This window comes from Protopterus annectens, chromosome 9.part0 (assembly GCF_019279795.1).
Source record: "Protopterus annectens isolate FY-2018-M chromosome 9.part0, PAN1.0, whole genome shotgun sequence".
NCBI lineage: Eukaryota > Metazoa > Chordata > Ceratodontiformes > Protopteridae > Protopterus > Protopterus annectens.
The window spans coordinates 1,784,729,522-1,784,745,533 of record NC_056743.1 but is presented as its reverse complement, the minus strand read 5'-3'; the positions used below and the strand labels follow the sequence as shown (position 1 = coordinate 1,784,745,533).

At 40.1% G+C, this 16,012-nt stretch overlaps 1 protein-coding gene across 1 annotated transcript in view; it reads left to right on the top strand.

The window, feature by feature from the left end:
• Positions 1 to 16,012, top strand: part of DNASE2 (deoxyribonuclease 2, lysosomal) — a 331,195-nt gene that overhangs the window by 127,687 nt on the left and 187,496 nt on the right. Inside the window, exons 3-4 of the mRNA XM_044084650.1 lie at positions 8,318 to 8,492; positions 15,468 to 15,549. Of these exons, the coding sequence (XP_043940585.1) occupies positions 8,318 to 8,492; positions 15,468 to 15,549 (257 nt within the window). The remainder of the gene's footprint in view (positions 1 to 8,317; positions 8,493 to 15,467; positions 15,550 to 16,012) is intronic.

Below are 16,012 nucleotides of genomic sequence, written 5' to 3'. Positions count from 1 at the left end.
AAGTGCTGGAAAGGGATAACACTAAGGGAGCCCAGTGTAGTTCCCAAAGTAGGATCAAGACAGGGTCAGGTCACCAGATGTTCTTCGTGTTTCACTGTTGCAGTCCTTACATATGTGTTCTCTGGCTCCCGGTAGCCCTCAGTCAGCCCAAATACCAGAGTCCTTGGTATATGATGTCAGCTGCTGCCGGTTGTAAAACTGATGTCAGAAAGTCAGATATAAAGGGGGGCAGCCAACGCCATTTCCTCGGTCTTTCTTGCCATGGAGCCCAAAGCAGATGCAATTCACACTAGTGCCGGTCAGCTGTTTATTTGTTTTGCTTTCTGACTACCAAGTTAAAGACCCTTTCAGATAAGTACCCCATTGGGGATCCTCTTTTCTTGCTTTAACGATAAAGTTAATAACTGTCTTGCCTGTGGAAAATAGATTCTGCTCCATGATTTCCATTCCTATTGTATAACTTGTTTGGGCCTTGAGTTCGACATCCCTAACTACGATCTCTGTGCTTCTTTTAACCCGTGCACCATACGCCGTAGAGGTAAGATTTTGTATAAGCATTTTGGAGTCTGGCCTAAGTTTGTCGGTTTGGCGTCTTCTGGTCTCACAACTTTGGATATACCTAGGAAACGCAAAGACAAGGACTGCGACAGGCCTAGGGTTAAATCTCCCGACGACGCACCGGTGCCCTCCATGACAGAGAACAAAGATTTACATGACTTACAGAATTCTGCCACTTTAGTTAATAAGCATTCACTTCATTGTGGTTTTGACACTTTGGAGGCTTCCTGCAGGGCAGCAGGTACTGGTTCTGGTACCAGATCTGTTGGTTCAGGGAGGAGGAAAGTTCCTTCATTCTCATCCTCAAACTATGCATTTAACTGCCTGGCTAATACTTTAAATCTTTCCCAACAGTTGGTCGAAGTACTTCATGAGGCCAGGAGGCCTAGCACCAGAAAATCCTATGCAGATAAATGGAAGAGATTTTGCTGTTGGATGCTGGCTAAAGGAGAAGACTCTTCTCATCCTTCTTTTTCCCTCATTCTTGGCTACCTAGCAGGATTTCTTAATGGTGGACTTTCCTTTTGTTCAATCAAAACTCACGATTCAAATTTCGGCTCATTGTTCTTTTGAGCAACCTATTTTTTCTCACCCCTTGATGAAACAGTTCCTGAGGGGAGCTAGTAATCTTAGACCTCCCAGAAGAGCTCCTGCTCCTGCTTGAGATCTTAATTTTGTCCTGGAAAAACTTCATCTGCCTCCCTTTGAACCAGCTGCCTCTGCAGATTTGAAGTTTCTTTCCTCAAAGACTGCTTTCCTTTTAGCTATTACTTCAGCTAGAAGGGTATCTGAGCTGCAAGCCTTAATGGCAGTAGAACCTTTCATTATTTTTCACTCGGATCGAGTTTCTCTGAGAACTAATCCCTCCTTTATGCCTAAGGTAGTTTCCAGTGTAACCCTTAACCAGTCTATTCACCGGCCTACATTTTTCAACCATTCCCAAAATAAAGGGGAAAGGATTCTGTACTCTCTTGATGTGCATAGACAGCTGAGATTTTACTTAGACAGGACTAAATCCTTTCAAAAATCTGAACAGTTGCTGGTTAGTTTTGCTCCTGGGGCTCAGGGTAAAGGTATTTCAAAACAAACCATCTCCATATGGATTGCTCATTGTATTCAATTTTGTTACCTGCAGCATGGGAAGGTGTCCCCTCAGGGTATTAGGACCTATTCTACTAGAGCAGCCTCTACCTCTGCAGTCTTTGAGAAGTGTTCCTACTAATGACATTTTAGAAGCAGCTACTTGGTCTTCTGTCCATACTTTCACAAAGCATTACAATCTAACTTTGTTTTCTAAATCTAGGGCTGGTTTTGCGTCTGCAGTTTTGCAGGGCCTTCTTACCAACCCTTAATCTGTGATCCTTCCTCCCCCTTTGTCTTTTTCCTGGGCTTTGGGAATCAACCCATATGTGAGGATTGCAACAGTGAAACATGAAGAACATAGTACAGTTGTGTCCACTTACCATAAATGTAGATGTTCAAGTGTATTCACTGTTGCAGTCCTGGTTTCCCACCCTCCATTCCCCCTTTTTTCCTAAGGCACAGATTACTTATATTTTTATTTTTTATATGACGTGTCCAGGGTGCTACCTTCCTGGGTTAGCCTTCTTTTGGGGGCTCCTGACAGTTAAGGCAAGAAGGAAATGGCATTGCCTGCCCCCCTTCATACCTGACATTCTGATATCAGTTTTACAACCGGCGGCAGCCGATATCATATACCGAGGACTCTGGTATTCGGGCCAACTGAGGGCTACTGGGAGCTGTATATGTGAGGACTGCAACAGTGAATACACTCGAGCATCTACATTTTATGGTAAGTGTACACAACTGTACTTTTTCAGGATAGTGACACCAGCATCAACCTAGTGCCACATGAAAGCAGAAAATTAATAAGGCCCATCTGTAAGGCCCATAGTGACAACAGAGTGCCTGGGCAGGTCAAAGTCTGGATAAATCTATCTAGAAAAGAGGGAACCCATGCTCCTGTACTACAGAGACATGTAGCAAGGATAGAGGTTGGCAAACAACCAGAGAGGAGACAAGATGAGATGAAGCGTCATGAAGAATCATGAAGACAGAGTGTGGTCCCAGAGCTATCCCTCTCATGAAGGTCCAAAGTAATTACAAAGGAACTGGTGTTACTGTTTTCCCAGGTAGGAGTACAAAAGAGATCCTAATAGATCAAGCTGCACTCTTGTTGTTCAAACTTGTGAAATACATTTATTAAAGCTTCCAAGTAAAACAACTAAGACCCTTAATGTATCACTCCCAAATGGATGGTTTGGTAGAAGGGATTTAATAGGACTCAGACACCTATGTTAATGGTTCATAGGTTCATAGGTTGGTACTAGGCTATCAGCCCTAGGGCCTATACAAGCCTAGCCATAACAATTAATGGAGGTTATTAAAAAGGATTGAAATGACTGGGACCAAATGTTGCCCTATTTAGTTTTTTCCCTGATAGGTACCCTTGGCCATTGTGGTATTCTGTCCCTTTGAATTGTTATATTCCAGAGGGCTATTTGGGATGGTGAAAGAGACAAAGAAAAACTAGACACCCTCCAAGAATATTGCAGGGTATTATACAGATGTACAGGAAGGATTGAAAGTGGTGATGCCCATTGCATGAGAAAGAAGATGGAGAGGGCACAATCTAGCCAACAAGGAGTCTTTAAAGGGAATACCCAGAATAGGGAGTTTCAAATGGAAGATAAAGTTTCAGTCTTGGTCCCTAAAACAGCAAATACATTCTTGGTGTAATGGCGGAGATTCTGTGATGCAACTGAAGGAATAAATGAGGTTAATTTACAAAGTGAGAAACAAGGAAGTGTATTGAGCCAGTGTACTTCTTCTTTAATTCCAGAAGGAGGCACGAGCAAGCCTGGTAACTGGTGTCCATGATTGTGGACATAAAAAGTGAATAATATCCATCCCCAAAGTGGTGGTTGGTGCAAAATCTCATCTTTTTAGAGTCACTCTTCCACTGGAGAAAGTTATCTTAAGATCCTACAGAGTGCCTGAACCCAGAAACAAGAAGTCTGAATGGAGATAAAAAAAAAATGCTGAGGTTTGGAGTAATCAGAGAGTCATCTAGTTGATGGAACAGTCCTGTTGTAGTAGTTCCAAAACCAGATGTTGCTTGCAGTCTGTCTGTGTACTGACTTCAGAACAGCATCTCCAAATCTGACAAATGCCCTATGCCTTATGGATGAGTTGGTGGCATGGTTAGGGAAAGCTATGTTTCTAACTACCTAGGATTTGACAAGAATTACCTGCAGATCCCATTTAATGAATTGGACTAAGAAGAAAACTGCATTTATTTTGTACTGCAGATGGGATTTATTCCAGTATACCCTCCCCACATTCAGTCTGCATGGGGGCCTAGCCACATTCTAGAGATTAGTATATGTGCTGAAGCCTTAGCAGACCCGTGCTGTGGCCCATCTGTATGACCTTCTCATTCATTTCAAAGACTGGAATTCTCATTTTCATAAGATCTAAGCAGTATTAGGTTCTCCCAGACAGGCAGGCTTTCTATTAATGCTAAGAAGTGTAACGTAGGAATGACTGAGGTAAAATGCCTTGACTATGTAAGTAATAGTACAGGATTATTCAAACCATAAAAAGAAAAGCCTGAGACTGCAAAGGAGTGTCCTCTACCCCACACAAAGAAACAAGTGATTTTATTTGGATATTATCGTAAATGTATTCCATAGTGTACCTCCATCACACACACACACCATCATGAACTTGACCAGGGAGAAGCTACTTAAGTGAGTCAGGTGGAGGCCAGAAGCCAGAGGCTTTCGAAAGACTTAAATGAATCCATTGTGTGCAGCCATTTCTGTTGTTCTTGGATTTCTCAGAATGGTGTACTGTCTACGTGTGCCTCAGAGATTGAGTTAGGGCAGTGCTGACCCAAATGTTGGTAGATGAGGAGCATCCAATCTGCTGTCTCAGCAAGAAATAACGCGGAGGCAAAATACTATGACGACAGAATGCCTGACCATTAAATGAGTTTAGGGGTCTATAGGATATTATTGGGCAGAGAATTCACTCCGGTTATGCATCACTCTCCCTCCACTGGTTTCACCAACAAAAGGAAGGTAATATGATGTTCTGCAGTTGGGCTACAGCTCTTCAGACGTTCTGCTTTAGGATTCAGCATTATTTTGATGTGCCCCCCCCCACACACACATGCACACGCACGCACAGTGCAGATGGCTTTTCGAAGGCTCACACACCAACCAGTAGGCTTGAAACTGGTAATTCAAGGGGTCTATGTTACATAATCAAACTGCACTTCGCTGAAACTCTCTTCATAGAGATGAAAAGAGAGAATGTTCAATAAAGGGAATGTTCAAATCAGTGAAAAATACCACAGGGAAAGGAAGCACTTGGCCACCTTACAAATGCCGCACATACTGCAGCATGTCAAACCCACCCAGGCAGTCCCCCCCCCCCCCAACTATATATACCAACTCCAAGATCACACTACAGTGCTACAGTGGGAAAAAGGACAGTTTCCTAAAATTGGCCAACTGCTTCCTTTCCCTGTGGAATTGTTCACTGATGTGAATGTTCGCTTCATTGAACATTTGCTCTTTTTGTCTCTGTGAAGAGTTTCATTGAAGTGTGGGTCGATTATGTGAAGTCAAGGTGGTGATGAGAGCTGTTGTCTGTAATATTGCATGGCAGTTCCACCGGGTGAGTGCCCAACAGATAATAGAAACAGCCCTAGCTAGGTACGGTTTTTGTGAGGCAGTGCTAAAGTTAGGTTTGTTGGAGTATTTGGAAGGGGAGAGCTAGATTTGTTGTACTGGAGAATGTACTTGAGCCTTGCCCTGTTAGGCCGAGATACCTGTACTTCAGGTGTTTGATGTCAGCTGTTAACATGCACTTTAAGTAGTCCTAGTATAGCAGAAATTGTTTAGGAAAAATCTTCAGGAAAGGAAAGAAAGCCTGAGACTGGAGCAATTGGTTCCAAGATGGGGGTCCAGTCCAAGGTCAGTGGTTTGCCAGTGAGAGCCCTGTTTGAAATTTTGAGGTGCATGACCATACAGTTATTGGTAAAAATATTGTGCTTGTTTTCATCAGTGAAAGCCCTGGTGATAAAAATCATTGTGCTGCAGAAACTTGTGAACACACTGGTAACAAGAGACTTTGTGTTTGTCTTATTCCTTCCAGAGAGAGAGAGAGAAACTTTAGTTTGGTGAGAAAAACTTTCTGTTTTAAAAAGTCTTTCTGTGTACCTGAACAGATACTGCGGTTAATAAAGCTGAAGGAATGAACATTGTACTGAAAACATATTGCTTCATTTATGAAAACGTTGCTTTTCATTTAGTTTAACCTTTTTGTTTTCATTCCTTTCAAAGTCACAGTTTTATGTCACATGTCACATAGTGAGCAATCGAGTGTGTTAATTGCCTGAAATTTTCACAAAGTATACTAAACAGAGTGCACAGAATGCACAAAATTGCAGACTATATCTGTGAATTCTCTGTCCAGTAGATTTGCTTGGGTATTTTGGTACTGTAATAGTTGCAGGAGATGGTAAACGTACCTTATTATTAGAAACGTAGCTCCTGAATATATCTAATGCTTAGTTGTCACAATAAACTGTTTATTGATTCCTGCATGCATTTATTCTTAACCCTCCCCTACTTATTGCATCGGCACAGAAATGTTTATGGAAACATGTAATAATTCAGCCTTTTTCCTAACTCCAAGGATGTTAAGTTTTTATCTGTTTTCTAATTGTTTTAATTTTAAATTATTTTGATACAGGACTGTTACAATTATTATATAGCTGCATCACCTTTCAACTCTACATATTTTTGCAGAATGTCCAGATTTTTGGCCTCATATTCTCAGTCCATTTTTAATAAAATTGTGTTTTTCTTCCAAATAAGTGGTAAATAATAAAGATTGAAGTTAGAAAATAATGACATATATTTGAGTTTTAGACTTCATATCCTTCAGAAAATTTATGCTAGTGAGAAATGTGTTGTTCTATCAACTTTCTAAGTTTGTAAGAACAATATTTAAAAATTGTCCCTACTTTTGGACCTTTGTCCACTTTTATTTGTGGCTTTGCCCAGATTTCTTGAGAGGTATGGCTGCATCTCCCCAAACAAACTAGCTTAATGAAATTGTTTTGGATTTCTTTTAGTAGTAAAGCTGATTATAAATATACCACTTGTTTAAGTTTTTTCAAGCTTCTATTGAAGTTCTTATTTTTGTGTTATAAACAGTCTTCGTTGTTCTGTCACATTGATTTAATTCCTTGTGATTGAGTTTATTATCACCTTTGCAGACTAAATAAACTTTTTCTAAGATACTTTGAATGACCAGACGTATGAACAATACACTTGATGAATTATTTCCTGTTTCCTTCTGCTTCATGCCTGACACTTGGAAGGCCTTACTGAAATGCCAACCACTCCAGTGCCCTCATTCCGTTTGATGGCTGTTCAAATTTTACTGCAAGTCTTTTGTTAGACTGAAGAATTAGTACATACTGAAACTTGTTTGTCACAAAGTCTTTGATCACGTTGATTTATCTACTCTGCTGATATAGCCTGCTGATAAGCAGGGACCAGATTTGGTGTAAGTTACTTACCTTGCTTTATAGATAGGCCTTAGCTGGAGTAAATCCCACGCACAGAGAGCAAGTCTTTTGGAAAATGTCCCCTTTTGTTAGTGAATGTGAATCACTGATGGCACAGACAGGACTCTATCTTTAGACTGCAGAGTTAGTGTAGCTGTGGAATGATATTACAGAGGCGTAGGCCATAGATGTGAGTATGTGTTTGAGTGTGTGGTGTGCAAGAACAGCTGCGGCAGGGCTAGCCACCTGGCAGTGTGTATTTTGCCTCTAGATTATTGCCACAGTTGGTGACACTCCAGCCCTGTGTGCAGAAATGGGAAAAGGGGTTGTAGATAGATGGCTGGATCTGTGCCTTAAATTAAACAGTCCAAGCACTGACTGCATCTAGCAGCAGACTGGAACAATTAATTGTAAGTACCACATATAAGAAAGCTGCATATCATATAATTAATAAAATAATGTCATAAAATGTAATGTGTGACCATAGAAGCAGATTTCTTCATTGTTACTGTGTAAGAAGATTTTAATATGGTCTGTGATTACACTTGGTACCTCCTGTTGTTGCTGCAGTGAACTCAGAAATGCAGCTGATTTCATATTTCCTTTAGTAACTATTTTTTCTATTTACTGCACTTTTTTCTTTGTACCAAGTCAGAAATGTAGATGTCACCACAGGTTCAGTCCAGCTACCTGTCAAATTAAAATCTGGAAAAGGTAATTTACTAGACTTGCAAGTGGGAAGGAGTAATGTTTTGTAGAGTACAGAGAGCCCTCTAGTGATTATTGTGTAAAACTACACTATGTGATATTTGGTGACTAGCTTTTTCGGTGGGTTGCAGTGTTTTTTTTTTTTTTGGTTCAGTAAGTAATATGGTACTGTACTACTATTGTTTACAAGTATTTCTTAATTTGTAGAAGACTGAATGGTCAGGGGTTGGGAGGGTGGCCTAATGGTTAAGGTGTTTGCCTTACAAACACAAGGTAGAGGGTTTGAGTCTCACAAGGAATAATTGGCTAGGCTTAAAATGGCTCGCAAGAGCAGTCAGCCTAGTACTAATCTATGAACCTATGAATCTATATACAGTATAGCTGTATCTTTTATTTTTACTTATGGACTAAATAGAGCTCATTAATTCTTCACCCCGACAGGTTCATAATCTATAAGTTACCTAAACTAAAGGAAAATCCTGATCATGATGGAGAGACGTACATGTACCAGGATGCTTCAACACAGGCCTGGGTCGAGAGTACACACACAATGAATGATACAGATGGGGCAGTGGGACATACTTTGCAGCAATTTTACAAGTCTGGAGGACCCAAGGTAACAATGTGCTCTTTTTGTGGATACTTGTATAGAGAAAATTTGAAATCTGCACACACACACACACACACACACACACACACACACACACACACACACACACACACACACACACACACACACACACAAAATCATTCACGGTTTATTCTCCTTCCCCATTTCCCTTTATGCCATTAACAAAAGAAACAGCAACAACAAGTTATTTATACCAGTGATACCAGTGACTCCTTACTTCTTGTCCATCCCACCCACACACTGTTTCAAACTGCAGAATAACCACAAATTGCAGATGCAGTTCCTAATTCTCCAAAGCACATAGCATGGCACAAAAGGACACAGTTCCCTGTCCTTTAACAATGTCAACACCACTCATTGTAGCATACTTCTTTGACTCGCTGCTTATCGAAAAATATAATCTGAAAATCGTGAGTTAAATAACATATAAAAACAAATATTTTTGTAGTGAGGAAAGTCCCCGTGTGCCTCCCAGTGTCCCCACACCCCTTAAATTATATATACCAACTCCATGGTTACATCACAATGGAGAGAACTTGGAAACCCCTGAAAATTGCACTACCAGCTGTCACAATACAACCTGTTGCAGTGAAACTCACTGTGACATCATCATTTTGAGAAGAAACTCCCTGGCAAGATAATCAGCAACATCTGGCAGGAAAGCATCTGATGATGTGTTTCCAGTTGATTCCATCCTGCTCTGCTAGGTGGATATGTAATGATTCGCCTTGGAGAACTGGCTCTGCTTTCTGTATGGTAAACTCTAAGATGGTACAGGAAAGTCAGCATTATCTGTTTTAATATCACTGACCAAAGTTGAAAGTCAGCCCTTAGCATGTGTGGTCTGGTATGTAAAGAAAATTGGTTATTATTTATGTGGAAAAGGATCACATTGGTTACAAATCATCAGCTGCTTCTGGTTATATTCAACCTAAGAAAAAGGGTATCCATGACAATTGTATAAAGCTTATTGTTTTCCTAAGGAAATGTATATGCTGTTAATCAAGGAAGCAAATTCTGATAGACTGTCGCAGCAGCCATATGAAAAGCCTTGAGAATCAGAAGTCATGTATTCAATGGATGCTTGATATGTCACAAGTGTCTGGGTTAGTTTTTAGAGGAATAGCCTAGTGGTGGCACAATTTACCGGAGCTGCTCTATGTTTGCAATCCTTTGCTAGAGGTCCAGAGTATTTCTGCTTTAATCCAAGGCAAAAAAAATAAGAAAATAAGTATATTTTCTGATTATTCTGTACTTTTGAACTTTTTTATTGAATTGCTGCATTATTTTTGTTTTTTTACTGTTTTACTGTTTGTGACTGCTTCATTCTCTGCACTAGATTTGCACTGTACTAATACTTAGATAACCCAGACTAGATTCAGACTTGCTGAATCTAGCCTGTTGTTGATACACATGAGCATTAAACCAGTCATCTTACATTAAGAAAGGCACCTCTGCACTCTTGTGGAAGAAGAGTGTGGATCCTGTCTTGTCTGAGCTGGGGATTGTGGGGGGAGTGTGCTTTCCTATTGGTAGATAAAAGTGTTTGATTTCACCTGTATTTAAGCCCTGCATTTGCACTTCACTGCACTCTGTACAGTTGGGGTTAGTGGTCCCCTATGTAGACACAAATGCCTTGAAACACAATTTTTCTCTAGATATGTCAGTGGAACCCTCCCAAGCTTCCCTGCTGCACTACTGGCAACCCAGTTGCGCACTAAGCAGTGTTGCCATCCTTACCACCCATAGCCTTCTACAGAACAAGCCTCTTTTTTAGGCCCATAAGTCTAACCAGCCTTATTTGCAAGGCCATTGAAAGAATCATTATAGACCTTATCAACAAGGACATAGGTGACCTTCAAACACTAGACCCAACCCAATTTGGCTTTGTTAAGGGTAGATCGTGCTTATTAAACTTGCTAGGCTTTTTCGAGAAAGTCACCTGGATGAAGGTAAGACAGTGCATTCCGCCCATCTTGACCTAGCCAACGCTTTTGGCACAAGCCCCACTCGTTTATCATTGAGAAACTTTCCCAGCTGGGGATTAACCCTTATTTCACTAGATGGGTAGCTAATTGCCTCATTGACAGAACATACTGTGACTCCACCTCTACTAGTAGACCCTTCATCAGTTTCATATAACAAGGATCTGTGCTGCACCCTTTACTGTTTGGAATCTATTTCTTGGAAGTCAAGGCTAAAGTAGACTGCCTTTGTCATACCAAGTTCGCTGTTGATTGCAGATTGGGTGCAATCATTGAGTCCCACAATGATGTTAACATGTTACAGGAGGGGCTAACACAGACAAATGATTGGTGCCAAAGCAAGGGTCTAAAATTAAACACAAAAAGTGCATTATTATCCCCTTTGGCAAAGTGGAATTCCATGCTAATTATAGTATCGATAGCACCCCCCCCCAAGTTAAAACCCAGTGGTGCAAGATCTGGGAATACAGGTAGATAGCAATCTGAACTTTGACCACCAAGTTTCCATAGTGGTAAGGAAAGCCTTCCATGTTGTGCATCTCATAAGTCAGAGCATTGCATCCAGGTCTAAGGATGCTATAACTCTACTGTACTTGACCCTCATCAGACTATTAATAGAGTACAATGTCATAGGAAGTTAATAGGCTATTGACCATGAGGCCCTTATAAGCCTAGCCAAGTGTTTAGCTCATGTTTAGGCAAGTCATCACCCAAAGCCCCTGTCCAGCAGGGAAAATGTATAACCATTGCAAAGAGATAGGCGAGGCAGGCATGTGTACACTGCTGTAAGGACACACACACATATATACACACACACACACACACACACACACACACACACACACACACACACACACACACAAGTTGCCACTTGCAAGATTAGAACCCCTACCTATCTATTAGGATACACTATAGCACTAAGTTCTTATTGCATTTGCAGCAGAGCTTGTACTCTATAATGTATAGGCTGCTGAGAGGTGACCTGTGCCTGGGCCAACAGGGCAGTTTCTGACCTTACTCTGATGAAAATGTTGCACATCTGTAAGTCAGATAACAAAAGAGTCCCTCACTCTAGGTATCTCAGCCTAGTCTGTGACATTAACAGAACACACTGGAGAGACAGATTTTCCAGAGGTTGCCACTACTCTGGAATAAACTTCTAGTTCACATGAAGCAGAGCTTCTCAACTGACCCTATTCAGCCACAGCCTAGAAAAATGGATGGGAGACCACAAATTCACCCTAGGGGGGTGGCACCTATGTCACTCTTGGACAGGGGTAGTCAGTATTGATCATAGACTCACCCTGTGAATTACATCCATCTAACAAAGGACAATTGGGGCAACTCGAGATTAACATGGCTAATTTTGTAAGGACTCTAGAGCTGATAGCCTAGTAACCTCCTATGAACCTGTGGTATACCATGCCTTTACTACAGGACCTGGTATCTATATGTCAAGGAATCTTGTGTGTTTTTGAAGTGGTTTCTCCCTCCCAGCCACATTCCAAAGTGCTGCATGTTATACACAGGAACATCTTGTGACATTAAAGAAATGAAGTCCCTAGCCAAGAATTTTATGTGGTTGTCCAGGATTAATAAGGAGATCAGGTAATGGTCCAAAGTGCAGTACCAGCACACTTGCATCCCCGGGGAATAGCCATCTGTGTAATAGCAACGTACTTGTAGATTCTGTTGGTCCTTTTGCAGATTCGGCTATTCTAAACACAGCATATTCACACTTGTAGGACTCCTAGGATTTTCAAAGCTATTTTAATCTAATGACCAGACATACCTTGCCAATATCCGCTTTTAGGTTTAGTTTGAAGGAAGACATTGAACTGTTTTGCTTAACTTGCAGAGGAGGCTTATTCTAGAGAAAGGGAGGCTGGGTGATGAATTTCTCTCTCCATCGTACTCTGCTGATGAATGTGTTCACGTCTCTGGTTCTGTTGTGGACCGTGCTTTTTTTGTAGTGAGATATTGGAGGTCAAGAGCCACTGGCTCTCTAATGGTCAGTAAGTGATGGCATAGATCACCTCTCTGGAGTCCCTAAGACACAGAGTAAAAGGTTAGGACTTTTAGTCTGTCCTGTCCTGACAATTAAGGTTCTTATGGCCAGAGATCTTTTTTACTTGGAACCTCTGGGGCTTTCTGAGTTTGTTGAGATGTTGCATGAGTTGCATACCAAATTCGGGTATTGTACTGTATACTGGGTAAAATCAGTGGTGAATATAGGGGGCAGTAACATCTCTGGATCTAGATAAAATATTTTGGTTGTTAGTGGTATTAAGCAGAAGGATTTCCTGGAAGAGTTGCCCAAGTGTTGATCAGAGGAGATGAGGGTGTTGGCCCAAGTGTCCAGGTCCCTGACTACCTTTTCATTTTGTAAGAGTATGTTATATATAATGCACATTGTGGGTAAACGTCCATTTTCTGCAGGAAACAAGACTACACATTTTAGTGTTTAGGTTATATCCATTTTCTGTACACCAGCTATTACCTAAGCTAAGTTCTTTTTGAAGGGTGCAGATATTTGAAGGGATTTTAACCATTACACTCTGAAGTTGCCTGCAAAGTTGGTTATTCAGAGTTCCGTGTTATCTTTTTAGAGAACAAAATAGATGCCAAACAGGAGAGGACCCAGCTGAGACCACAAGGGAACATCATTGTTTATCTCTACATTATTTGAAGAGGCACCTTATATTATACACAGACTATGAGTTCTGTCTTATGATACAGTCGCAACTGTCTCAATCACATAAGGATCTATATTTAAGGATGATAATTCGCTTACAATTCTGGCATGAGGTATGGTATCAGATGCTATGGCCAGACTGGGATAAGCCATATGAACATCATGACCACTGTTGACTACTTGTGTAATCCCTTGAAGAAATTAACAAGGTTTATCAGGAATGATATCCCTTTGATAACTGGTCTTTACAGTATTTTTCATTGTCTTGGTAATATTTTTATACCAATCCTTATTCTGTACAGTTTAAGGAGTTTTTTGTCCTGTTATAAAGTTTTTTTGTGTGTTGTTTGACCTACATTGATTTTTCCAAGTATCTCCCCGCCAGGGAAGTAAAAGACATATTGTACTTGATTTTATTTTGCTATTTCTGTTGCTGAAACTGTATTTTAAAGCACTTAATCCATAACGGATTATTAAAACAGTTTGTTTATCCACGTGATGACTCCCTTTTGCAAAATGTGCTAGTTATTCTTGCCAGAGAAAGTAAATTGCTGTTATTTTCTACTTGTCTACTTGCTGGTTGGTTTTCTTGTTCCTTTTGTTTTATTTAATTGCTGTTTATGGCATAAGCGATTGCTGAACTGTGCTCCATGCAGCTCCACCATATCTGTAACTGAATAATATGTAGTGAGCACTTTTTAATTTTTCCTTTAAATTAGTTCTCCAAACCTTCATTTGTCTCTGATTTGTCACTGGCTTGATAGTGGCCATAACAGCATTACGTTGTGCTTACTTTATTCTGGCTGCTCTGGTTTGTTTCTAGCTGTGCGGAGAGCATAACTGTGATGCGTGTTTGTTAACACCACTTAGCCAGGTGACATTTTGCTTTCTTGTGCACTTAACCAGATAACACTTAAAGAACTGCATAATATGGAGGGCCAGCAAACATATTCCTCTTCTACCGCCACCTCCTAGCACTTGGCTTCCTGGGGGAAAAGTCTGTGAGAGTAGTAAGTACTTAGCTAATATGAAGGCAGCCCTCTCACAAACATTAATACACAGTGAGCACACCCTGTTCTCAACCACTACCCAGTTTTTAAACTGAATACACTAAAATGTTGTATGTTGATGCTGTAAAACAATCCTTGATAAAACTTGCTAGAACTTGTAAGAAGAGGCTTCAGTGGAAGTCCCTCAACTCACCCTCTCCGTGCACACCTACAACAAGTCACTAACAACAGAATTGCTCCCAGTCAAGTAATGTAAAATGGCTTTGACAGGAGAGTATTAGTAATTAGGTTCATAGGTTAGTACTAAGCTAACTGCCCTTGCGAGCCATTGTAAGCCTAGCCAATTATCCCTTGTGAGACTTAAACACTGCACCTTGTGTTTGTAAGGCAAACACCTTAACCATTAGGCCACCCTCCCAACCCCTATACCTTTTGAATGAATATTCAAATACTCACTATATTGATATTCATCCTAATTCCCCCATCCCCATCACCAGGCTGGACAAGGATAAGATTACTGTTATCTGGTTGATCACAGACATTGCAAGGGTCTTCAGGACCATTCCCTGAGAGAAGTGTGATTATGATATGGTGATGGTCTATGTGGGAAATGCAGACAGACATGTCAGAACTCTTCAACCTTGTGACAGATGCAGAGAAGACTCTGGTCCTACGTGGAATCTTTCCTTCACCTAAAATGATACCTAGCTATAGATGACAATAATAATTATGATAATAGTATTAATAACAATAATAATAATAGTTGTTAACAACTGGCTTAGTAGCTAGTGTTATTCAAGGGGGGATCCAGTATTTATCAGCTTTAGAATAATTGTCAGGTGAAAGTAAATTCTGCAGAGCAGCAGTTAGTATTATAATGGATTATTTTTTGCACTCTGAAACCATTAGGTGTGACGCATGTATTGTGTATTAGCAGTGACAGCAGGCTTCTCATGTACAAATGTCATGTCATGTAAAGCTTTCTGTGGTGTCACAGTGCATGCTACTATGTAATAAGCTTTCTAGTCATTTTCAGCATGCCCACCCTCTTCTGAATCTGCTATGCATTTCAACATTCACTTCCCTCTCTGCTAAGTAGTCATAGTTCTTTAGTAATTTTTATTTGTTTGCTTTTTTAAGAAACATGCATAATTTTAAGACATGTGCAGAAAGTTTCTTTTATTCTCTAGTTGTACATTGTGTTGGAAAAGTGTTTCTTTATACAAATATTGGTGTTTAAGTTTCTAATTTAACCTTGTTTTTAATTAAGAATGAAGGTGTGGCATATGTGCTTTATAATGACCAGTTTGAAGAGAAGATGTCGTATCCATCTAAATTTGGTCACACAAAAGGTATGTTTATTTGGGTTATTGTTGAACAATTTCATCACTTATGTAGTAGTGACATTGTGTCCTTCACTGGTTTGCTGGGGACAGACTGAAAGTAGATAAAAAAAATCAGGGTGAAGAAATGAATTAACAAGTATAATACATATAATAATTTGACAGTGTTATAATTTAAAAAAAAAGAGACAATTTCACTACAAGAATTAATTTGGCAATATGTATTATTACTTCATCAGTACTGAGACAGTTTGGATATTAAAAAAGGCACTCTGTCTTGACTGTATCTGGGAAAAATATTTAAGCTAAAATGACTATAGATTATGAAAGTTAGAATAAAATTATCTCATATAGTAAACAGCAATACCACTGGCACACAAATGAGCTTGAGCAAAAGAACGAAAACAGTCCGCATAAAATCAATAAAACATCAGCTCAAGTTCAAACCAGGCACAATACTGACTTACAGGTT